The 26,412-nt window shown below is 29.2% G+C and overlaps 1 protein-coding gene across 1 annotated transcript; it reads right to left on the bottom strand.

Moving 5' to 3' along the window:
* Positions 1-1,048: 1,048 nt before the first annotated feature.
* LOC126745957 (transcriptional repressor scratch 1) lies at positions 1,049-24,635 on the bottom strand. The gene is made up of 3 exons (XM_050454017.1): positions 24,051-24,635; positions 2,604-3,525; positions 1,049-2,176 (listed from the first exon to the last, which is right to left on the bottom strand). The coding sequence occupies exons 1-3, from the start codon at positions 24,256-24,258 to the stop codon at positions 1,936-1,938; spliced, it is 1,371 nt and encodes a 456-aa protein (XP_050309974.1). The 5' UTR covers positions 24,259-24,635; the 3' UTR covers positions 1,049-1,935.
* Positions 24,636-26,412: the final 1,777 nt, after the last annotated feature.

The raw sequence follows: 26,412 nt of genomic DNA, 5'->3' as shown, positions 1-26,412 counted from the left end.
TGTCGGCATATTTTTAACACCAACCCTTTTCGTATCATTTCGAAAAATATTAGTGAAATGGGATGTTAGTTGAATTTTTGTTTACTACATTAGTATTTGTTAGTTCTTTTTTGGGCTAGACTAGAATAGTTATGTTTAGTAATAGTTGGCTATTAATAGCCTAAATTTATCATGAAATAACTAGATCATGAATACTGAATGAAATTTGTATAATGTATATTGGTTACTTAGTGTTAAATGTTTACTACTTTTTTGGATTATATTTCATTAATAATATTAAGTGCTGATTAGCCTCACTGAGTAGTAAGATTAGATGCTATACTATTAGCGTTAATCTTTTTTTAGTTTTAAGAAGTAGAAATTAGGATCACTTAATCTATAATACGAATTTATTTAAAGCTTTTCATAAAATTGACTAGATTAGGTACGGTTTGTTTGTTGATATGAACCCAAGTTTATAACAAAGTTTTTGGTTTTGATTTGAAAAGTAAGAATTTTTATTGGTTAGCTTGTTTTTCTGTAAATTTGGATTATCATAGGTTTAACTTAGTATTAGGTTATTAGATTTAACGACTTTGTGACTTTGTATTTGACTAGAAAGGAATTAGTATTGGTAATTTGGTTTTAACTTAAATTTTGTATACCTACTAGTAATATACCGGTTAGCTAGGTACACAGGAGAACGGGAACACTTAATAACTTTTTTTTTATTTTTCAAGATAAATAAATTAAATTTGATATACCGATAATTAAAATAGTTGACAAAATACAATGTACTATGTCGATTGAAAAATAGACGCGTCAAAACGCAGCCTTCTATTTAAAAAATCAAAGCCTTCTATGCTATTTTTATTAACTAAATGTTTTATTGTTGTATTTATAACAATAACTAAATGTTGTATTTATTTTTATTAACTGACGTTTAGATTAGACCAAAATAATAAAAAATAGAACATTAGTAGTAAGTTGTTAGTATTTTCAATATAAGTAAAAACAAATCTGTTAGCTTAGTTTTTGATTAGTATATTATTTTTATAAACTTTTTCGGTTCGACAAGAATTGTTTGTATTTTAAGGGATAAGTCTTCATTAAGTTATGCTCAGGTTATATTAATATATTACCTTTTTGGATTAAGTAGAATATTTTATATTAGTAAACTTTACTTATTTACTTAGATAGTATCTGGTACTAAGAACGTAAATATTAATTTGCTTTCAAAACCATTTTCTATTATACCTATCCCTATTAGTTAATTATCAATATACTTTTTGAATAAAGGTCCAAAGAGGCCATTACTCAAAAAAAATGTACCCTAAAAAGAATAGCGTGTATTTTTGACTAAATATACCTAATAATAGTGGACGTTTGGCGATGTTTTAATACTCTTTTTAGGAGGGACTATATACAAGGTTACTATGAAGAATCAGAACGTAGAATCAAAGGCTGTATCAACGAATTCTTATAAGTGGCCGCTATTTTGACACCAGGAACCGTTGTGGCCCTAAGAACCTCTAGAAAGCCGAAATATAATAAGATTTACATAATAAGTAAAATTCCGTACTTTTTACCTATTATGTGTTTTGGAGGTTACGTTAAAGTTATAGCAAGATGCTTAGAACTACAAATGCTTGCAAAAGAAGTAATTTTGCATGCATTAAAGACTAGAATGACACTTTTTGACTAGAATATGAACATCTCAGACTAGATTAAACTTTTTTAAAACCAGCTTTGACCAATTCTAACGAAAAAATCTTATATACTAACCAAAATGGAAAATAATACAACACCAAAATACCTACCTATAGCGTATTTCCTAGCAAAAAATAGGTATCTCTTTTTACATATTTTGTTATAATACATTGTAACGGTCAAAATCGGTTTTAAACTTTCACAAACGCACGAACTACAACTTTTCCCAATAACTTTGTTATTGTTTTAACCAGAGTAAAGTCTCACCGGTACAGGACTTGGTAGGATTTCCTGCATTTCTTCCTGACTTGGGTCCTCGGAAATTTCATCTTGGTAACTTGTCAGTTGTCCTGAAGGTTCTTCTTTTAAACAAGCAGATTCCAAATGCTTGTTTAGATAGGACTTCAGGGCAAAGGTTTTGTGACATCTAGGGCATTCAAAGTTCTTGTCGGCGGAGTGCGTTTGCATATGAGCGCGGAGGTTTGATCTAAAATAAAACGAAAAAATGTGGTTGATTCTGTATGAAATATTCATTTTTAACAAATAGAGATGATAAATAATGCTATTATTTATTATTGTTGTAAAGTTAATATTTGCTTCTTATTTTTAAGTTATATGGCAATGAAAAGTCAATTTCAATAAAATCTTTCTGTTTTAAGTATTTTTACTTTTTTTATATCTTATTATTTTATCATAAACTTTAAGTTCTACTAAAATTTTTAAAGAAAAATATGTATTATTTAAATAAAATATATTAAATATAACTAAAATATGTTGATATATAATTCAGCAATACTTGATGAATTGATTTTTTTGCAGATCTTCAAGTAGCATTTGACATTCTTGGCTATACATTATAAGTTTTTTACAAGCCTTAATTAATTAGTGAAAGTTCTCTATACATAATAACGTACCTATCAGCAAATGCCTTCCCACAATGCGCACATCCATAAGGCTTTTCACCAGTGTGGGATCTCAAATGCCCTTGGAGCAACCATGGTCTTGAAAACTGCTTACCGCACACCCCACAGCGATGGGCCAGTTTATGGGTTAACACGTGCATAGCTAATGCCGGCATAGATACATAAGCCTTACCACAAGTAATGCATTTCTTTGCAGCCTGACTGTCTAAGCTTCTATGTGTTTGCTTATGCCTGGACAAGTTACTACTAGTCGCATACTGCTTTCCGCACTCGCTACAAGTATATTTTGGTTTTTCATTACTAACTTTGGCTACTAGAGCTTCATCAGTGTTATGCCTTTTTTTAGATCTTCCATCACTTACAAAGAAAGCCTCATATGTATATGCTACAGTTTTTCCTTGGCCGTTTATACCTTCTGATGGAGGCCTTATATTTTCTTGCTCCTGTATATCATTATGATCCTGTTGCTCAACGATCTGGGGTGTGGGAGGTGGTAGGAATACAGTGGTAGATGCACTTAGGTCTAAAATTGCATGTGCCGCATGTAAATCTTCTTCCGCTGGCACCCTTATAGTCGGTTGGTTAGTTAAAAAGGCTAATGGCGCGTGCATATGGTGGTCATGTTCCTCCTCAACAGTTTTTGTATTGTCATCTAAGCAATATGGTCTGTAAATATCTTTCTTTTTAGGGGGTAAGATCAGTTGAGCCCCCGTAGAAGTAAAAGTCATCGAGAGACTTTTCCTCTTATATGACGGGGGAGATGGTGGCACAAATTCTGGTTGATGGCTTGCATGTTCTTCGGAACTGGTCAAAGTTACGTAAGAAGGTGGTGTTATTGTGTGCCTATGTGTTGCGTATTCGGTTTTAGGTACGTAAGTAGTAAAGGAAGAAGACTGAATGTCCTGAATGTAACCTGAAATAAAAGAGAATTTTTTAAATTTTATAGATTTTATTTAGATAATTTCTTTGAGGTAAAAAAAGTGGTAATATAGATAAAAAGAAATATTTTCTAACTTAGTATTATTAATGTACTCCCAAAAAAAAAAACTGGAACTACTAAGGTATCTTAATCCTAAAATCACTTGTTTTGACTGTGCTTCTATTAAATGTTAGAGTAACGTAGTTGAAAGTACAATAAGATATTATAGTTATAGTATAGCCCCTTTAAACTTAATGCATTTTCTGATGTCTTTCAAAGGTTTCAATAGATTGTCTAACTATCTCTTCATTCCTTTCAACTTTTACTGATTCAATAATTCACCCAATTCGCTCACAGTTTATGAAATAAATAGTTAGGCTCATAGGTAAAACAACCAAGAAATCGACAAGGCAAACCTAAAGTATTTTAAATTACTAATATATAATAACCAAAGCTTAACAATACCTTTTTAAGTAAAGAGAGATTAACTTAATTTCATTAATAGAGCCTATAGTCAGGTTAAAATATTGACAGCCACTTGTGGTGTTATTAACACATTAAGTTCAAGTACGGGTACATCACTTACATAATTGATTGTATTTTGCTCAAAGATATAACTTCAGTTCTTCTCTTATTAAAAGGTACATAAGTGCTCTGAAAGCAATAAATATGCTTGTATACCTGACCGAATCTCAAAGTCTATCTGTTGCAAATAAAAGATATCTGCTTATCACATAGTTGGCTTTTTCAATATATTATCAAAAAACAACAACTTCTGTTATAATTTAGAAGACGATCAGTAATGCAAAAAAAAGCAATCAAAATCATGACGAAAAAAAAACTTATTTATCTATATCTTAGGGTTAAAGTGATGCTTTTTTTGGTTAGAACAGCGATCCCATTAATAAAAATTATTAAAGTTTATGAGAAAAATGAGAGAACCTGACAACAGCTAAGAGTTTAAAATGTCAAGGATGTTTGGTAATAGAATCTGAGATATAAGTAATATATATATACTATTTAGTGGAGCTTAGGGTATTAAATGAAGTTTAAAGAATTATTTGTTATCAGTTTTAGAATGTGATAGAAGTTTCACATTATTATACGGAATTCACCCGTATTATTCAAAGAAGTTACAGTAAAAATGTTGATTATTTCATTATATCATCACTGTCATCAGTTTCTCTAAAAATAAATTATTCACTGTAGCATTTTTTTTTGTTTTTATATGATATTTTTTTTAAATACATGTTTTGGTTTATTTAATTTTATTTAAATTACCATTTATTACTTTATAAGGTTTAAACTTTATTTTTAACTATTTTTAACTATTGGCAACTATATACTATAGTACCGTTGATTGAATATTTGTGTTATATTATTCTCAAATATTTAATTAATGATATTAATTTGAAATATTTATTTTTAGTGTAGTGGGTTGCAAAAATTAAATAAATCTTAATGATAGTATTTAATAATATAAACTAAATTATTTAATCTATTTACCAGCCGTATTGAACCGTCTTTTATTTACATTAATCATATTATAATTGTATTTAGCTTCATTAGCCTGATTTATGATTAAAATACGATTTAAACCGATTTAATTTTGGTAATAGTTGCTTTATAGATGTTAGACACTCTCGCAAATTTTGCTTTGGGATGGTCAACCTTGATCTATGCTAGGTACCGGAATGCTGCTGAAAATAACTGTTTAAAACCTTGATATTGTTTTGAATTGTTGATAAAATATTAATATTACCTACTCATTATTAAAATATGATTCGGTACTGATTCCACTAAAAGCTGCTATTACAGAATTAGTGTTGAGATTTGTGTTTTCCACAATAATATTTTCCTGTCTTTTCCGGATTACTATTTGATTCGATCTTTCTTACGAATTTCTGTTATAATATTAGCATTGATGACCAAAGTATTCCTCGCCGTAATGTTTCAATGACCTGTTTTTTGCGCCTCCATCGATCATCAAGTAAAAAGAGGGCAAACCAAGTAATAAAGTTTTCATTTCTTATTAATTATTAGTGATTGATTAAATTTATTTGCAGTTAAGTCTTTTATTTGCTATAATTGTTTTACGGTGACGTGAATTCTTTGTGCGTTGCTCTGGAATTTTGAAGTCATATTTTTGAAGTCATATTGTGATAACATAACTTACATAAGTCATACGCTTCATTTGTTGCAGCCTTATTATATTCTGCTAATTATTATGAAAAAATTATTTTATAAATAAAAATGTATTAAAATATTAATTACTTATATTGATTCTTAGCCCACACTCGTGCAAATCTGTTGTTATTCTTTCGGTAATGATTTATTTAGTTTGATGATTTTTTTTGTGGTTTTTTTTTATTAGTTTTCTAATTAATCACTTTAAGTTGACGGGTTTGTCCCATTCTTGGCTTCTTTGGTCAGTAGCTAAAGAGTATCGGTTGTTGAAAATCGCGGGACAGACCTTTTTGCCGGGAGAAGATGTAATTTAAAATATTAAATATATTATCTTTATTTTGTTTCTAGGGATGTATTGACTCTTTAGGGCAAATAAATTACTTTTGATTTGATTTGATTTATATTTACTATTTTTTTCAGAGTTAAAAACCTTTTAATTTCATAAAAGTTGTATTGTTTAATTCAAGGGTAGACATATTCAGATTAAACAGATTGAGAATTCTATATTCTCAGTTATGTAAATAGTCCTGTTTACGGTTTATTTTATGATAATTATCCATGGTTTATTAATATTTGGTACTTGGGAGATAAATCCGCAGAAAGTTCATAAATTTTCCCAGGTTATAAAATAATAATTATTATTAACAGTTAATTAATTAGGTACCTAGTATATGTACATATTACTATATTATTGACAGGAAAGTTTATGGAAGGTTTTATTATTTATTTTCATTGAACCTCTGTACTGACGCAATAGAACTTACTATTTATTATAACTTTATTGTGATAAATATATAACTGTTTTTGAAAATACCAGACCGTAAAAAAAATTATATATATCACAACAAAATATTTGTAGAAGTATATTTTGAAATGAGTGGCAACCAGATGGGCTTTGATGGAAAAGGTAAAAATGTCTTAAACTAAAATGCCTCAGGTTGGCTTAAGTTTAAATCAAATAAGTTACTTACATTAGCCACAAATAAAATTATAATTTCCATAATAATCTCTAACTTCGACGAAGAGATGAAGTTTAAAGAAGAAAAAGAGAAAACCTAAATAGGTATGTGATAATACTAATTTAAGTGTTAATATGAAGATATATTTTATATAAACTAAAGGTTGTTTAACCAGTATTAATAATAATCAAATATTAAAAAGGGTTAAATAAATAGACGAGACAAGAATTCCTTAAAATAAACATTACGATGTTGAAGTGAGTGCTAATGACTTATTTTGCGAAAATTGATCTACTTCTAAATAAAAGTTAACCATTTTATTTAATTTTAATTATATATAAAGTACAGTTAATAGCAACGATACACGTGTTTTTTAAGGTCAGGCGATATGTTAGCACCCATATTCCAATATCATTTAAAGTGATAGAAACCCCACAATGTGCACCAAACCCGTTGATAATTCCATTAATTCTAATGGAATTAAGGATTACTGCTGCTCCGCTGCTGTTGTCCGACGTTTCTCCATTTCGACGCATACTTCCACTAGTTGCCATTTGCCGGAGGTGATAATTTAATTTGTGTCGCTGCTGCTGCTGCCGTTTGAAAATCTGTTTACTTTCGGCGCCTCGTCTGTTTGTAGACGTATCTCTCTGTTTGTTGACGCCAGTTATTCTGTGATTAAACGATGCTGGTTTAGTCTAATTCCTAATAAATATTTCACTAGGAAGTAAAGCTTAAGTCAAAATAAACGAATGAAAGGAAATCGTTAGGTGACTTAAAACCGAATTTAAAAAGGATTTAGCCTTGGCCCTTTAACGAAATTTGTAGGAAAATTTAACAAAAAAAAATGAGAATTAAATTTTCGTTCCTAAGATCATTTCACTGTGTATTTGACCAGTTTTATATCGCTTAAGATGCCACAAATTGAGTTTTTGCTGCATTTATTACATAAAAGCGTAAATTATGCCAAAAAGTGTGTAAATTCGTTTCTTAAACTTCACCTTTATTGAAAATGTTGAGTTTCGGCCCTGGCATGTAATTTTAGGAAATAGTTCTTTTTTGTAATTTGAATAGGCCACTTTCATGCAGTAAGCATTCTTTTATTAAAATTTCTTGATTTAGTGAAATAAGTATTTTAGTGTCAAAAATATATTCTGTTATAAGAACCTCAGTAAAAGAAAAATTGATATTTTAGTAAAACTATATTTAGTTAGGTCTATATCCCATTAAACACACTAATGGTAAATGGCGTCAACTTACCGTCATTTTTAAGGCATCTATCGTCATTGACATGAGCTGACAGAAAAACTACTTCATATTTATGACGTTGTTTATGCCGTCAACTAATGACGTAATTTTTACGTCACTATTATGTCGAAAACAATTTTCCCAAAAACGTAAGAATAAATATTTCTTTTTAAATCTACTTTCTAAATAAATTAAAGATTTTTTATGTTTAACTTTTAACCACAAAGTATGTATTAGCAGTCTTGAATTTGCAAATTATATTAACTTTATTAGGTGTTTAAATATTTATACTTCATAAAAATGTGCTTTAAACCGAATACCTTTCTTGTTTAAATATATTGCCTTTGCTCCCTCTAAATAATGCTTATTATATTTTATTTAATGATTGGTTAGTATTATCGGCGTTACCAATAATACCTTTGCAGGCTTTGCTATTTGCTCATCAAATTTATATTCGCCTAATGGTTTAGGTAGTAAGTTATTAAAAAATATTTTAGATGTGGCAAAATCGCGGCCTACCGGCTTCGAGCGTCTCGTTCTCCGTCCGTTGTTGACCGACGCGACGAGACGACTCGTCGTTCGCTCTTTGTCGTTCAGCAGGTTGTTGTGGCAAATTGTGTGCTTATGCAATTGTAAAATAATGTACAATAATAAATTAAATATGCCTCACGTAGGTGTACAATTTACAACTGATTAGAACATTGTTCTAATAATCAAAAATTGGCTGACGCAAAAAACACGACGGATTTACTGCCTACCCTAAAATTACGCGTAAATTTCAGTCGGAATTAGACAAGATTCTCAAAACAAATGAAGGGTCTTTAGATAACCGAAGTATTCTTCTAATAAAAAAGTTCTTTTTTGAATGTGGTAAGTGTGGTTCAAACCATTATGTATAGTATATATTATCCGGAATCTGGTCAAATCTGGTGGTTTATATCCAGAAGTTGCCAAATTTCTTTTATAAATATATTAAGTTATGTTAATATAAAATATAATAATAATAATGAGATTTATTCATTTTCCAAATACTACATATATATTTATGAAAAAACATTTATTTATGATATTTTTTTATAACAAATTAAGATTTCAATTTATAATAAATACTATAATATAATAATGTGTGTTTTGAATAACATTAATATAGATAAATATCGTGTTCACAATTTTTAGATGAAAATAGTACACCTTAAATTAAACTTGCTAAATTAAAATGTAGATAAGTCATAGACAGACCGAAGGAGTTCGACAATGCAGTTCGAAGGAGAGTACCATCTTTACGGTTTCTGGATTCCCATCAATAGTGTGAGAAGCTAAGAAAAATAGCTCTAGTCGCTTTAAAAGGCCAAAATTTAATAAGTTACGTGGTAAGTTAGTTTTTTTGTAACATAATGCAAATATAACTATAAAAAATTCATAAAAATTTTCGTTAAAAGCCTAATGTTGGTCACACAATAGTTGAAAGGTATATTGTCATTTTAGAAAAAAATATCAAATATAATGTTTCTTGGATTCTTCAGAGATTGTTGCACAACCTACTGGTTGTGCTTTTAATAAAATTTGTAATTTTATGAACTTATACAGATTAGTATTAAAAAATTACTTTTATTACATGCAATAAAAGACTATATTAAGTAAATATTTTTTTGTTTTTACCCTTTTTTAAAAGCCCTATTTTGGACGCCATATGAACGTCATTTTATTGTTCTTATACGTTAAATATGTCGCCAATATAACGTCAATATAAAGTCATTTTGATGTCATAATATTTGTCAAATAACGTCGATGGTCTCCAATTATTCATGTCATTCTCACGTCAGTGTGTTTACTAAGATTACGATTTAACATAAACAAAACTTTTAAACATAAAAAAAAACTATTCTGTGGTCAGAGTTTCGTTAACTTGTGTAAGATACTTTAATTAGTGGATTTGATTTAAATGATTTATATTAGGCTTCTATATAAGATACAATTGAAAAAATTTTTCAAAAATATTTTACAAAACCTATTGTAACTAATTTTAGATGCAAAATGCCTTAAAGAGATAGTTAAACATCAGACTTTATGACGTCTTTTCTAAAACGTATAGTATATTACTTGATTAAACATTAATTTGGTCTCTTGTTTTATTATTTTAAGAATATGTCCATTTTGATATCCTAATTCATTTTGTTATGTCCTTAATAAAGATGTTACGGATATAAAGTAGATTTTAAAAAGTTATATGTCCTTTTTATTTAACATTTTGCTATTTCAATGGATAACTAAAGATACTTCGGTCATCCTCCACTAAATGTATACCTTCTAACATATCCATCATCAGGGATAATAAATTAAGGAGTTCCGTCAATACATCTTACAGATCTAGTGTGTCAGACAAGGTTAAAAGATTAAAACGAATTAAAATACATAAGAATGGGACCAAACATAGATTTACCTATTTATTATTTTTTGCCATTTAATAAATTAATTATAGGTTTTATAAACTCAAAAATCTAAAATGAAATCAGGCAATTTGAATTAATTTTATTTTAGACAATTAAAAGTTTTTCTTTAATTTTTCACTACACTACTGGTTTTGTTATATTTTTAAAAAACCCTTAGCAAAAAAAAATCTTTTCAACATAATTCATTTTGTATTTATTTGTACTTCTATTCATTTTTATTATCTCTTTTAATGACACTCACAAAAAAAGTAAGAAAAACAGATCTGTTAAATCAGTGTTAAATCAAATTATCTTACTGTATAAATCTTTGATCAACTTCAATCTATTTTTAAATTAAATATAATAATAATAATAATAATAAACGTCTTTTATTTAACAAACAAATAATTTACAGTTGTCATACATATTCATACTTATCATACATACATTTCTATAGGGATATAAGAGAGTCGAAGTCTAGCCTACCTAATACCTCTGAAGTGAAAATAAAACAATATCATGCAACTTATTAGCGAATAGCTCTTTAAATGTACGCACACATTGTAGAAAAAAAAAGTTACTTAAAGAATTATTATACACAACGACAAACTGTGCGATACAAAAGACCGTAATATAGCTTTATTCAGTAGCAGGTAGAGATTTTCTTTAAAAAGTAGATAGTAATATTTTTAAATAATTTCAAAGCCTAGTCCAGTTCAGCATACAATGCCAATACCTGTTTATAAATTCTTTAAATATATTATAAGGTTGGTTTATTACACAAGTTAGATACACTTTTCCTGATTATTCTCCCATTTTTTTAATTTTTTTATTTTTTTATTAAGTATTGCCTCAACATGCTCATTTTAAGTGTCTTTTTGTCTTTAATAAGAAAGAAAAAAAAATCCTTTTTTATTCATGGTGAGTTTGTTGATTAAATAAAAACAAACGCATTTTGTATTTTAATTTATTAATATTAAATATTTTAAAATTATCAGGTATGGAATTATATAAGGTGATTGCATTATATGAAAAGGATCTTTTAAACATAGATGTTTTATGTAACGGGATAAAGAATTTGTTTTTGTTTCTAATATTTTGTCCATGCATGCTTGTCCTTGGCAGAAATTTATTTTTAAGGGTATTCGAGGTGTTAGTGATATTGAGAATAGTTTTCTACGGCTTTCCATATTTAGTTAGATTCTACAATTTTATGAGTAATATGGTCATGCTTCCTGATTCCATATATCAATCGACAGCATGCGTTCTGTACCCTTTGTGTTTTTGGTTTATCGAGAGCTGTAAGACATGGACCGTATATAAAGTCACCATAGTTAAAATGTGAGAGTACTAATGTGTCGCATAAACTTTTTTTCAACGAGTAATTAAGAATGTGCCGATCGTTATATAATAATTTCAGCGCACAGAAGCTTTTTCTTGTTATATTCTGAACGTGTGCACTAAATCTGAGTTCTTCGTCGATAGTTAAGCCAAGATTTTTTGCGCTGGATACAAATTTTAATGTAGTATCATTTATTTTTAATTTTAAGTTGTTTTTAATAGAATTTCTTTTGATTTTGCTGCCAATACATAATAGTTTAGTTTTTAGTCAGAATTTAAGTGTAGGTTATGTTCAGCAGATAATTCTTTAATTACCTGAAGATCAGCGTTTATTTTATCGGCCATTTCTTGCGATTTGTTATAATCAAAAGAGATAGATTTGTGTGTCATCCGCGTATGCTTGTGTTTTACAGTATTTAGGTGCGAGAATTATAATTATCAATGGTGTAAATAATAAATAGAAGAGGTGATAAAATAGCTCCTTGTGGCACACCTGACAGAACATCCAATCCATTCGACCTAATATTGTTATAGACCACATTTTGCAACCGTTTGCTTAGAAATGAATTAATTAATTGAACAGAGTCCGCGTCGAACCCATAATATTTTAGCTTAGCTAATAGGAGACGGTGATCCAGAGTATCAAAGGCCTTAGAGAAGTCTAGAAGTACCAAAATATTTATATAGCCTTCATCGCAGGCCCTGAATATATCATCAAGCATAGATGCTAAAGCAGATACTGTACTAAAATTCTCTCGAAATCCACATTGATTATCAAGCAGGATTTTATTAACAGTAAAATAAGTGAATATTTGGTTATAAAGGATTCGCTCAAAAATTTTTGACAGGGTGGGAAGAATACTTATGATCCTCAACTCAGAAAAATGGAAGGGCTGACTGTTCTTTGGTAGTGGGATTCCCAGAGCAGTCTTCCAGATTGTTGGGACTTGTTTCTTCTCTATGGCCGTGTTAACAATGTGTAATTATGTAAAGCGGAGTGTATTTCATCTATTGTAGCTAAAGAAAATTTGAAGTTTATTTCTGGGTTGAATATATGGGTGTTATAATATAAAATTTAATTATTTGAGGGATTTGATGTGGATTGCAAAAATGATGTAAAATAACTATTAATTTCATTAGAATTTGAGAGGTTGCTTAGTATAATGTGTTTTTTTTTTGTGAGCGAACATTTAAAGCTTGAAGAGTTTTCCAGAGTTTAGCTGTATTGTTTAATTAAGAAGTATTTATAATATATCTCTTTTTTGCAGCTCTAGTGGCAGATAATGTCTGGTTACGAATATTTTTATAGAATAAATAGTCAGCGTCCGATCTAGTTTTTCTATACTTTTGCCAACTTTTATCTCTCAATACCTTTAGGTGATGAATTTCATCATTTAACCAAGGAGCTTTTGGTTTTGTTGCTCGGACCTCTATTATGGGAGCATGTTTATCAAAAAGTTCTATAATGAAATGCTTGAAAAGTTCTAGTTTACTTTCTAAGTTCTCTTCCCATAAAATTTGATGCCACGACATATTTAAAAGATTATTTTCAAAATTTAGTTCATTAAAATTTCTAAATGATCTAAAAGAGAATATTCTAGGAGGTGCTTTTTTAATATTAAGAGACATATTAACATATACTAAATTATGGTCAGAAATTGCACTTGAAGATATCGTTCCACATTGTTTTACTATGTCTAAATTATTGATAAATATAGAATCAATAAGAGTGCTTGAGGTCATGAGGATATGCTTGCAAATTTTAGTGCAAATTAAACAAAAAAAACCAAAACCCATTGCATTATTTTATAATGAAAGTTAACCTTATAATTAAAAATTAATATAAGGTTTTAATGTGAAATGAATATTTTATATTATTATTTCTTTTTTTTTTATAAAAACGTATTCCAAAGAGTTTATTTTTATATAAAAAATGTCAATTACACATAAAGGACATGGTTTAAAAAGATACAATTAATTCCATTAAAGAATTACGACAAAAAATTCAAGAAGCTGCTAATATTATCAAAAATATTCGACAAATGTTATTTAATATTCAAAGATCTTTAAGGAGACGCCTTACAAAGTGTATTGAAGTGGAAGGCGGGCGTTTTGAGCATTTACTTTGAGGTTTTCTTTTAATATTGTTCCGTATTATTATTTGTTGTCTTTACTGTTGTTACCCAGCGTAGTAGTAATTTAAAAGAATAAATTCCTATTAAGCTTATGTAATAACGATGGCTTAGGATTTTTTACTTTGAATGTTTAAAATGCAAATAACTTAAAACCTGATAGAGTTATATAAAATAATAACAATAGTACCTTTTTTATTTAAAATTGAACAGCCTTTAAGATTTTCTAGTCACTTTAGCCACAACTGATTAGACAAAAAAGATGTGTTGTAATTTACCTAAGTAAAAGGATGTAACTAACGCCCTGTATAAATAATGCTAAATCCACCACAAAATTCGTAATTTTCATGTCAACACACATAAAGTCGCCAATTTTCAAGATGATATTGCTTAAAATCACAAAATTATTAAAACATTTCAAATTAGAATTCCAACTTTAAATACCCTGTATCTCGTAAACCTGCTACATTTGTATAAGATATGTTAAGGTCAATCTCCATATTTTGGTGTGTAGAATCTCCAGTTCAGAGATTGCCAATATTAATGAATTACCCTGTATAATATTTTATAATGTAGCTGATAAGCTAACTTTATTTAAAAATACAGCCTAACTCTCTATTAAAATGAAAAATAAAATACTAGCTATGATAATCGCCTTTAACTCGGCAGAGGTCTCGTCGAGGCAAATTTTGTTATTATCCCCTTAGATAGAGGTGTAAATACACTGGTAATAACCCGAAATAGGTTAATAATACATTATACTGCCGCTAACCACAAAACTGGAAACTGCGAGTTATAATTAAAGCTATTAAAAGTTTTATTAAGCCACGCCGTTATGGTAGCTGCTCCTCTACTTGATATTTAGCGATTTCGGGACGTAATTTTCAAAGGAGAAACTGTAGATATACTTCATTTGACTTGATAACGTATACTTGCCGTCTGGAGAGCTGTATATCTATGTGGAGGGCGAAGACAATAAAGGGGGAGAGACAGGGTGCGATTTGGGGGTAATTGTAAGGGATTTAGATAAATGAAAATGAATTTGTCAATGAAATGTTCGAATTTATAATTTAAGAAATGTTGAGTTTTGACTTTTGTCGATCAGAAATATCTATAAAATTTAAAAAATTCTGCTTGAAAAAATTATTATTTGCAAATGTAATGCTGCATTCATCATTGTAAAAGTAATTAGAATACGTGAAAAATGATTAATTATATTAACATACTTATCCAATAATAAGGTATTTGTTTTATTTGAATTTAATTCAATAACCATTAAAGATGGCATTATAAGGATATTTCTTACACTTCGATATAAAATTAATATATACAGAGTCAAAACTAGTAAAATATGTACATGAGACTAACATTTCTCCAATTAGATGGCTTTAGAGTTTAAAAAATTCTCCTCTTACTGGTTATCTATAAAATTTTAAGATGGAAGAAGATTATATTAGAATATGACATATTTGGAAAATTTCATCATTTCATATTCTTTTAAAGATTGGATTTTGTTGAAACGTTACTAAAATTTAATTTTTATTTATAATAGTACCTGTTTCTTTGTAAGTCAATAGTTCAAATGCAATTATTATTGCTTCAAATTCCTTCTTATTTCTGTTTTCTTTTCATCTGAAAATGATTCCAGATTTTGATTTTCTTTAAGAAAATGCCTCCTACTTCCCCTTTAGAAGTACGGTATTGAAATTGTTTATTTTTTTATTCTTGCTGTTTTCCATCTGCATATTCCCATCTTTTAATGTTGGCAGTGGTATCACTGGTATTACTGTTAGTAGTACCAAATTATTTTTATTTTAGTATAAGATTTTATAAGTTAATAATTATATTCTCAATGTTTTGGCGATTTTTTTTCACAAGAAGGCGAAGTTCTTCACAAGGTAACTTATTTTTATTTCTAATATTTAGAATGTAAGCTGAAGTCTCAATCAATTTTTGTCTAAATTTTTGGATAAACTAGCATTTTATTTCATATTTTCAAATTCGATTATTGAAACTGTTTAAGATATAAGGAAAGTAAATAGTGGCACTTGTTTTAGTTATTGGGTGATTGTTATGAAAATCAAAGATTCAAATAAAAAATGTTTAGCTTAACAGTCATTACTTTTTCAACATTTAAATATTAAAACACCTTTCAAACTCTATTCGATTTTAGTCTGACCCATTTTATTATCATAATATATTCCAAAAGTTGAACTGGGTTGAGGATACTGGGAGGGAGGGTTAAAATAGACAAGGTGGTTGATATTCCGTCACCCCACTGACTGGGTGTGTGTCGGGCTCGTGTGCTGCCAGCTGTCGTCTCTTAATCTGTTCAATTTAATTAAAAAGGGCGAGAAACGAGGATTTACCGCGTGCGTTTCGTTCAGGTACAACAGCTATTGCTTCCCCGAACTTGTGGGGCTCCAATAAGGAAAGAGAGCAAGGTTGGATAAGAATAAAAGCGGATTTGGTTTTATATAAAGAATAAAAATACCTTTCGAATTTCTTGGCTGTTAGAAGAACGCTTTGAGTTCGGAAACTAAGTCCCGAATATTTAATAAAAGTCGACAAGCTACAGATTTAGAGAGATAAAATAGGCGAGGTTATCATATATATTATTATATATATACATATATTATATTATTGAAAAAATATAATTTTTTAGATTTAAATCTGAAAGTTCAAATGAGTAAAAGGTTTGTAACCTAAAAATATATTTTTTGTTGTCAAGTTCATTAAACAAATAAATATTAATAAAACATCAATTAGTCAACAAAACTTGCCGGGTATAATGTTGACCAAGGTAGTGTAATTCTTTATTGAATAATTGAAAATTGGTTGTACCAGTATACGTACAGTACCGCCAAAAAATTAGGTAAACAAATCTAAAAGTATAAGACAGCACGACCAAATCTTACGACTTGTTAACCAGTAGTCCAACCAAGAGGTTCATTTAAACTAAAATTTGCTACATGGCGTATCAGTATGAGACTTCAATATGGGGGATTGTTACTAACACTTTTTAACAACAAAAGGCGTGGAGTTGCTAGGGATCAACAAAGCCAATGAAAAACTTGCCACTATTTTATCAGACAGCCAGATGGCTGCCACGTTTCCGCATTGTTACATGGATATGATTTCTTCGACTTATACGTAAATTTATTTAATGTGATATATTTGGTAATGTTGATTGATGTATTTTACTTTCAATACAATTATGTAGAAGTGTTACTAAACGCTTTTAAATATTATCATGTAGGGTTAACCGAAGTAACTATAACATAAAATAACAAAGTTCCTAATCCAACCGTTTCCTGAATAAACATCTTAAAATCTAAAGCTTTAGTTCTGTCTCCTGAAAGAAAAAAATTTTTTAAGCGGGTTGAATCTGCAGAAATACGAACTTCAACTGTGGTTTTTCTTTAAGTAACTCTCAAACCTCTTTAAATGAAGTAGCTCATTTTTAGGGGCCTCTTATTGATATACATATTTCTCAAATTCCATTAATGTAATCACCATAATAAATAGTGCTGCAAATAAGATATTGCTATTGCTTGCGTATGCCTTCTGTTTACTGAAAATTTGCTTACAATTTGTTTAAAAATAATGTAGTTTAGTTTGTATGAATTATAAACTGCAATAAACTATATGGTTGCTAAAGGTACATATACATATATGAGATTTAAATTCCAATTACTTTATAAACATCTAAAGCATGAAAAATCAAAAAACATAACTCTTCTGATGAAGAATGAATAATGTATCTCAGAGACTAGTCAAGCTTGTGCAACAGGTTTGCCGGGTAATGAAGCAGGTTAAGTGATACTATTGTTATCAATAAATGCAATAATCTGTTCACTAAAGACCTTACGGAAAAGGTAACCATGTTTTTAAAATATTTAAGTTTAACGACTTATGTTGGAGCTTTGCCAAATATATAAAAATATAAAGATTTAGTAATGACTATTAAAAAATTTGTACTGCACAATCATAAAGATATATATAGTCACCATATCCTTTGTTATAGCCACTGCCATCAATCTCTGACAGCTCTACAGCTACATCAAAATCTTTATCTGGTTCCGACGAAAATTTCGCTTTTCAAGATAAACAAAATGAAAACAGGTAGAAATATAGTTCTGACTGTAAAGCAATTTATTTTACAACCGAAATATATCATTTTTAAAAATCTATGATAATTTTCAATTAATTTACTATCGCCAATTGTTTCAACACAAAACTTAATAAAATAATACTTTATCAAAAATATGCTAAGTATCTATAGCAAATTGTAGATCGTAAAATCAATTGCATCCGTTTTTTGTATAGTTTTTTTCATACATAAATTTGTTGTTAACCGTGGACAAATAAATATTAAATTGAAACAAATTTTAAAATATAATTGTATTGGAATTTTTTATAATTACAAATCTCCGGCCAATATTTTTACCACTCACATAAGAAATTCTAGTAAAAAAGGCTAGTATACGCTTACTGGTGTAATTTATGACACTATGGACTTTGAAAAATTTTGAAAAATTAATGTTTTATACATATTCGGATTTGCTGAAGTACAATCAACATTGACACATATATCACATTGAATAAATTAGAGGTCAAAGTCGAAGAAATCATATCAAGGCGCAATGCGACAAGGAGAGTTGGAAATTTGCCAGTCATCCGCCCATCTGATAAAACAGTGACAATTTTTGTACTGATCTTGTTACCTCCATGCCATTTGTTGTTAAAAAGTATCATTAACGGTCCGTAGCGAATTAAGTAAGATTCATATTCGTGATGTCTTTTACAATACAGTCATCAATTCATATTTATATTTTATCGATGTATCCTGGTATAACCAATTTTTAATTATTGAATAATTAATTACACTAATTAATATTTAGCCCGGAAAGTTTGCCGTATAGCACAAGATGCCGCTCTTCAGCCCTTCTACTAAATCGATTTGTTTAATGAAAAGCAAAACATTTTATTCTCCCCTGTCTAAAATTAAAGTATTTAGGTGGTTCGATAGAACTACCCGTCTCAATAACCTTTCTCATAGAAATTGATTTTCCTTGACTATTTGATAGTTTATTCGTAGAAAATATTGTTATATTGACGTCACTTCAATAACGCTAATTCTTTTTTTTTTAAACATCTCTTAATTTCTACTTACAACGACTGGCAGACGTGCCAAAGACACTGCTGGTCAAACAATTGGTACACTTTTGCAAAAACAAAAGTGCAATTCTGCGATAAAAATTTAAAATGATTTTGTTGCCTTAAATATATTCTTAATAGGTATCGAACTAATATTTTATTTAAGATTTTAGAGAGCTTAGAGGTCCTTACCAAAAGCACCTTCTGCCTCCATGTAGTTTGTTTTGGATTAGAAATTCATTGCCTACATCAACATTTGACAAAATGATATAATGTTTGACTTGACTTAAGTTTAAGTCTGAAAACCTGCTTCTAATTTTACTATTAAGAAGCTTGTTTTTTAATAACATTTTTGATATTTTTGTTTTCTTTATTTGTTTTGGAAAGACAGATATAAACTTTTTTATAAATAATTTTTAAAAAGACTCCAGAAGTTGTTAGACAGTTTTCCCTTCAGTGCAGAGCTTTCCTCCAACACAATAATATTAAAGCTGTTATAATTGTTAAATATTATTTATAATTAATATTATCTGACGTAGCTTACTCAATTATATTAAAAAATTAAAAAATTATATTAAAAATTATAACTTTTCATCGTTTTTCTATAATTAATTTCAAAATTACTATTAACTATTTATAGAGGATGGATATATAATTATCTACTCTTTATAATGCGCCAGTATTATAGATGTTTTGGCACTTTAGATTTCCCACGATTTGGAAATACGTAAAATATCAATCCTGAAATATAATTTGCACGATGTGAGCATCTTAGCATGTTTGCAATTTTAGGCAATTCATCAAATTTTATTTTAAAGTCTGCGTCTAGATTATATTGGTAGTACGCATTATAATAAAATATAAAAATATCAGCTTGCTTCATTTTTTCCATCATTTTGCCACTCTGCGGCATTAGCAAATAATGCAATAGCTACTGGGATATTTAGTTAAATCACTACCTTAAGAATAACTAAAAATCATTAATAAAACATGTTGGGGTCTAAGTCGGTTTTTGCCTTTCATGGCAATGATTTATCGACTTGTTTTAAAAACGGTGCTTCTTTTTATCCAGTTTACAACCGAACTAATATCCGGTACAAAAAAGAGCAAACATCCTTGCTTCTGCCGTACATCCAACGGGACCAAGAGACTCATAACTTTTCAAGTAGGCGCAACAGTTCTTTTCATATAACGGCCCCTGAGGGCATCGTTTCCTGAGGCTTTGGTTTTATTATTGATGAAATCGCTCCGAGGAAGCGCCGAATTCAAAAGTTTCGTGAATTATGCGCGCCTCTTCGTCGAGTTTTACGGTTTCTCGTTTAAAATTTTACGCGAGGTATGTATATTTTTTATGGGAAATCTTTTAATATTTTTGTAATTTAGCTGGATTTAAAGCAACATATCGTATAAAGTACAGTGATAACTAAATCCTTAGAACAAAACGATAACAAATAGATCGAAACTTATAACAGATAGAAATAAAGGAGCGTGTAGGATAGACACGAAACTTGTTTTTTATTTATAAAAATAAAACAGAACGAAAATCTTCTCAAAGCAACAAAACTTATTTTCATATTTTTCCACTTACTTCAAGTTTTTTTTCGGCATTCGTTATCCGGCGAAATCCTGAAGGCACATTCATATGTGTACACGAAACGTACCCTTCACGCGCTTAAGAAAATAAAACCCTCGAAAAAGTTTTGAAAGGAAAAACAAGGGCGGCTGCTGAATATTTTTATATTTGAGGATGTTTGCGCGAATAACTCAATTTTAAGGAAACCTTGTAAGCTCGAATTTGGGCAAAGGAGGATAAAAATACTGAATAGAGTTTTTGCTGAATCGACTGGTTGAACTTGTTTTTATTTATTTTTTTGACGCAAAGAAAGTGTTTTTCATTCAACAGGTTTTGCGGTTTGTGTGCTAAATTAAAATTAAATAGATATGAAGTTATATCCACTGTTATGTATTATATTGGATATTAATTTATATTAATTGGATGTATACTTTATACTTTATAAAGCAGTGACCAAACGGAAGTAAGCCAAATTTTAATATAAAACATCTATATACTATTTACTTTAAGTTACCTTAACAAGAATAATAATCCTGACAAAAAAGAATTCCTCAAAAAAAAACTTTCTGAGATATTAATTTTCTTTCCATTTAGATGTATATGTTAATAAGAAAAACCGAAACTATAGATGTTCTAGTAACTTTGATATTAATTTAATTTCTTAACATTTGGCTAACTTGGATTTCGCAAATTTTTTTGTCATGATTTTTATGACCATTAGTTATTTGAAAAAGAACTTCGTAAAGGCGTTGGATATTCAGATGTTATAATACCACCTAAAATATATCTCCTTCATTCTGCGATTCACGTAGAACAAGCAGAAAGTGGTCTATGATATAAGGATACCTTAAAATTTTTAAAAGTACACTGAAGCCACAAAAATCAAGGATGTTTTTCTATGCACCTTTTATTTGTGGGTAATAACTATTTTGGGTCATAAAAATATTCCCCTCGTTCCCCATTTAGCCCCCAAAGACAGAAAATGGGATATTTTTGAGATTTGACCTTTCAGTTAGAACCTCATTTGCCATAATGAATTTTATTCATTATATACTAGTATTAAACATTTTTACAATAGGTGACACGCGTATGTATAACACAACTGTGCTGTACAAAAAATGGAGTCTAGAATAATAAATGTTTATTTTTTATTTATTTATTTTAATAGACTTTTAAAATATAATCGTTGTTACAAAAGTACTGAACCATCAAAAAATATTATTTAATTAAGATTCCATTTAACTTATTTTTATTTAGCTTGAAAATAGACTATAATTATCCTTACAAGAAGTATGTAAATAGAAAGCACTTAATTAAAAATCCGGTTATTTTAAGCCAATCTATTAGATTTACTTTAAATCACAACTAAATTTTTGCCTAAGGCATAATAGCCGCATATAATGTTCTACGCTTATTAATTTAATTTTATCGTGTATGAATATATACATTAATTAAATAATTAAACGTTTTATTTTTTTTAATTTGTACCTTTTTTTAAGAAAAATTATACAAAAAATTTTACTGAAAATTATATTATGACCTATAACATGTTAATATTTTACTATGGGTTGTCACTGTCCTTTATATTTAGTTAATAATGCAATATAATCCGTGGGATGTAGGGTGAAACTTTTGACATTTTGCCCGGTCTATTGATACACCGTATTTATAGGAAGCTAAACTTTTAACCGAAATAATATTAAGGAAAATCTCATACAGTTTTTATCTTTTTTTTACTTGTAATTCTTTGAGGAGTTATTTTCTTGACTAGGAAATTTTAAACATAAAATATACTTTTTAATTTGACTTAAATATCAATTTATAATTAAAACTGCTTACCTTAAATGAATTTTTATTGTAATTATTTTTTGTTTATGTCTGTATTTATTGTATATCTCTAAAAGGTTATCCTATGTTATTAAAGTGTTTTCAAAATATTAAAAAATTCGATTTGGAAGCGGATTTTGCGAATTGCAGATTGGGCGATTCTCTTGGAAAATTTTCTTATATAATTCTGTTTACTATTAGCACATAAAATAATTTATTTTGTTTTATTGATATATATAAAATATGTAAATTTAAAAAGAGCCTAGTCTAAATTATTTGAGTGTATTTAGATAAAAAAACTAAATAGAAAAAAAAAGTATTAAATGCCTTAGTAAAATCTGCAAACGATTAAACTATTAATAACATTTCATTCAAAAGGACAGCTTTTAAATAAAAATCAATAAAACGAAAATAATATATGTTAAATGTCCAATTTCATTCTAATAGTTAAATCATTTTCGGAAATACTTCCGTCTAAAAGTCTATAATCAGATATTATAATGTAAATGTATCCAGAATATTCGAAAAATACATATGCGGAAATTATGTATGGATAAATGTAAAATCTCTTTTCAACAGTATTGTTCGAATATTGAAAAATACAATAAATTTATATTTTTAAACAGAAATCACATTATTATCCAATGTTACAAATTTCCCTTAAATATTTGCAAGAACTAAAAATATTTTAGTCAAGAAAATGCCTGTTGATTTAATGATTTTTATTAGCAAGACAATTGAGATAACTTTTGAAACAAAGTCGCCTTCTCACATATTATTTATTTATAATTTCATAATAATAAAAGAAAAACAGGCTTAATTACATTTTGACAACTTATATGTTTAGGTCACATTCTAAGAGTAAAAATATTTTTAGAAAATATATATTTAATTTCATAATACAAAAAAAAAATTCTATAGGACTCTTATAATGTCACATAATACTGCAATTGTACAAAAATATGTATTTCTGTTTGCTTTTTTAATTCAACAATTTCTAAATATACTACCAAATATCATTTATTAATGTGGTTTATGTGGATATTTTGAAGATAAGAAAATATTTATAAATTAATAATATTTATTTGTAAACCATAGTCGCAAAAAATACAAGTTATGTTAAATTAGTTTTGAATATTTTCCGATATATAACTTTTAATTTTGAATCTAAAGAATTTTTATGAAAATTTATTTTATTTATTAATACAAGATGGATATATCTATACATTTTTTTACTTAAATAAATTTTATTAAAAAAATTATGCTTTTGTCAAACAGTTCGATAGTCAACATCTAATATCAATAAAATTGCTTTTTTAAATGTATTTTATTTAAAAATGCTTAAAGTATTTTAACATATAAAAAATCTAAAATTGAACCAAATTAAAAAAATAAAATAGTACTTAAAGTATTTAAATATTAGTGTTTTTAATATTTAAGCTTATTTAAATATTTGTTTTTCAATTATGTTTATTATTATTATTTTGGTTTTTTTTAATTTTCCTCAATTAAAATAATTTAATATTTATCCACAAAAATTACTTCTATAAGTAACACTTTTTTTATTTAAGGGTAATTAAGGAGACGTGATTATTCATAAAATTTCTTATAACTTATTAAATTGCCTATATCTTAAATTTGTTTCACTAAATATTAAGCTTACCATTATAAAGTATAGTGGTACCACTAGGACTACCAGGTGGAGGCGATGGGGCGGTAGCCCCCTCCGTGGGGCTCGACGGTCCCCAACAGGCCCCTTGAGAATCCCCCACAACGTCGATTATTTCCTCTTCCTCCTCCTGTTGCTCCTTTACCTCCTTGTCCGCCCACGGGTAACTTTTCCATTTTTTCGCCATCAGACAGCGAGGCATTTTTTGACATCGGGCTTTGATTTTCCTCACTATTCCTGCACCGCACTTAGTTTTCTTCCCGCGTGGACATATTTCTTATTAATACAGTCCTTACGGCTACTTTCAGAAAATACAGGGATTACAACCAACAAAAAAAAGTTATTATAAAGTTTTGAAAGTTTGTTTCTTTTTAAAGTTACGCGTCGCGACGTACGTGGTGACACTAAAACTTATATTCAGACCCCGTATGCCAATCAAATATTTGGTGGTGCAATGGATAGATATAGAGATACCTTAAGACAGACAAGGATAGAGACAGATTACAGAGACATAGCGTGAGTATGGAGAAAAACGAACGAAGAGAACTAAACTAAAGTATTAGTAGTAAGTGTCGCCAACCCTCGTGTTTCGGTTGTGTGCGCCCTTCGGCGCGCGTCCCCTTTTATATATAGAGGGGATGGTTGGCACGGGGGGGCGGAAAGGGGAGCGAACTGAAAGTTGGGCACAAACGCTGTTGCGCTGCCGGAGCGTGGAGGGGTGAAGGGGAGGCGTGCGGGGTGTTGCATGGCACTGGTTGCTTCTTCGCAAGGGGGTAGGGGTGTTTTTTTTTTGCGATAATGTGCTCTTTGCGGGGGGATGTGGGGACGTGGAGGGCGGAGGGTCGGTAAGTGGTCTATTGTGCCAGGGGTGGCTGTATTAATTGTTGATGCGATATTGGATTTTTATGTGAGTAATATGCGTGAATTTGGGGTTCTGTATTGGATAAGATTTCAGCAAGCACAATATTTTGCAAAAAAAGAACGTGTTTTTAAAAAAAAATATTAATATTTTCTAACCAATTGTCTGATTTTTTTATTAAAAAATACTTTTTTAATCGGTTTTTAAACAAAATTAAGTTTTTGTTAAAACTATTTTAAATTGTAATATTTTTAGCGACTTATTTATGCACATGTGGAATTTCTTCTAAAAAAAATAAGAGAAGCGACTTATATTTTTTATTAAATTTATATTGTATTTTAATTCAAATTCATTTATTGATGCTAGCGTACAAAGTATTTCCACAAGACAACAAAACCAAAACTATATATATAATCATAAATATGCATTAAAAATATTAAGTAATACAATAATATGTTCAAAATATTATTTTCTTAAAATTAAAACCTTAACTACAGATACACTATATAAACCCATGTTTAAAAGAAATGAAAGATTTATCTACTGATTAAAATGAGTTTGGAAATGAGAACTAGGATTTAAATTGCAAAAAGAGTAGTTCTATAAGTCTGCCAGGTAGGTTATTAAAAAGCTTAATGGGCAAAAACCCGACACCACTCTGACACCTCGTCAAGCGTTGATATATGGAGACTAGTCTGTTCACATTCAGCATTTTGTAGCCGTGGACTTCTCCATGCAATCTATATTGTGATTTATTTCTGTGTACCCACAGCAGATTTTAGAAAGTATATAAACAGATGTATATAACAGTATAATGTATATAAACAGAAGATAGGGTAAGTATGCCTAGATTGGTGAAAAAAATTTCTACAGTCATCCCTAAAACTCAGTTTACCTAGAATTCTAACAGCTTTTCACTAGAAGTATGCCCCCATGCTAAAATGGCGTAAATTGAAACAGGATAAAGATTCCAAAATAGTCTGTTGTTGGAGCAATGGATAAAGAGCCGCTAGAAAGACAGCAAAAAACATATACAACACTTCGAAGGTTTCCCGCAATCTTGTCAATGTGCACATGCCATTAGAGGAGAGGGAAGGAATTGTGGAAGTGCTGGCCATCTCCGACTGTCTCATACTGAAAATGACCTTATTTGATTTTTCTGCGTTTAAGTATAGACGGTTCCTGTTAAGCCACTGTTACACTTGACCCTATATCTATCCCCAGCTCCACACCCTTTAGTCAGGCAGCTACACACGCTACAGTTGTGTCATCAGCAAAAAGTGTGAACTCACCGATATGTTCTATTAAAGGCACGTCATTTATATAGATTATAAAAAGTATGGGGCCCAAAACTAAGCCTTGGGGTAATTTAATCCTATGATAATGTTACTTTAAGCTAATGATACTCCATTCACACTCACACTTCATCTTTGACAGGTAGAGGGCAGGTCCCTCTATCTGTCAAAGATGAAGCCAGAAACCTAATACTATCAGAAC

This window comes from Anthonomus grandis, chromosome 1 (assembly GCF_022605725.1).
Source record: "Anthonomus grandis grandis chromosome 1, icAntGran1.3, whole genome shotgun sequence".
Lineage (NCBI taxonomy): Eukaryota > Metazoa > Arthropoda > Insecta > Coleoptera > Curculionidae > Anthonomus > Anthonomus grandis.
The sequence above is the reverse complement of the archived record's forward strand: the minus strand, read 5'-3'. Positions and strand labels throughout refer to the sequence as shown.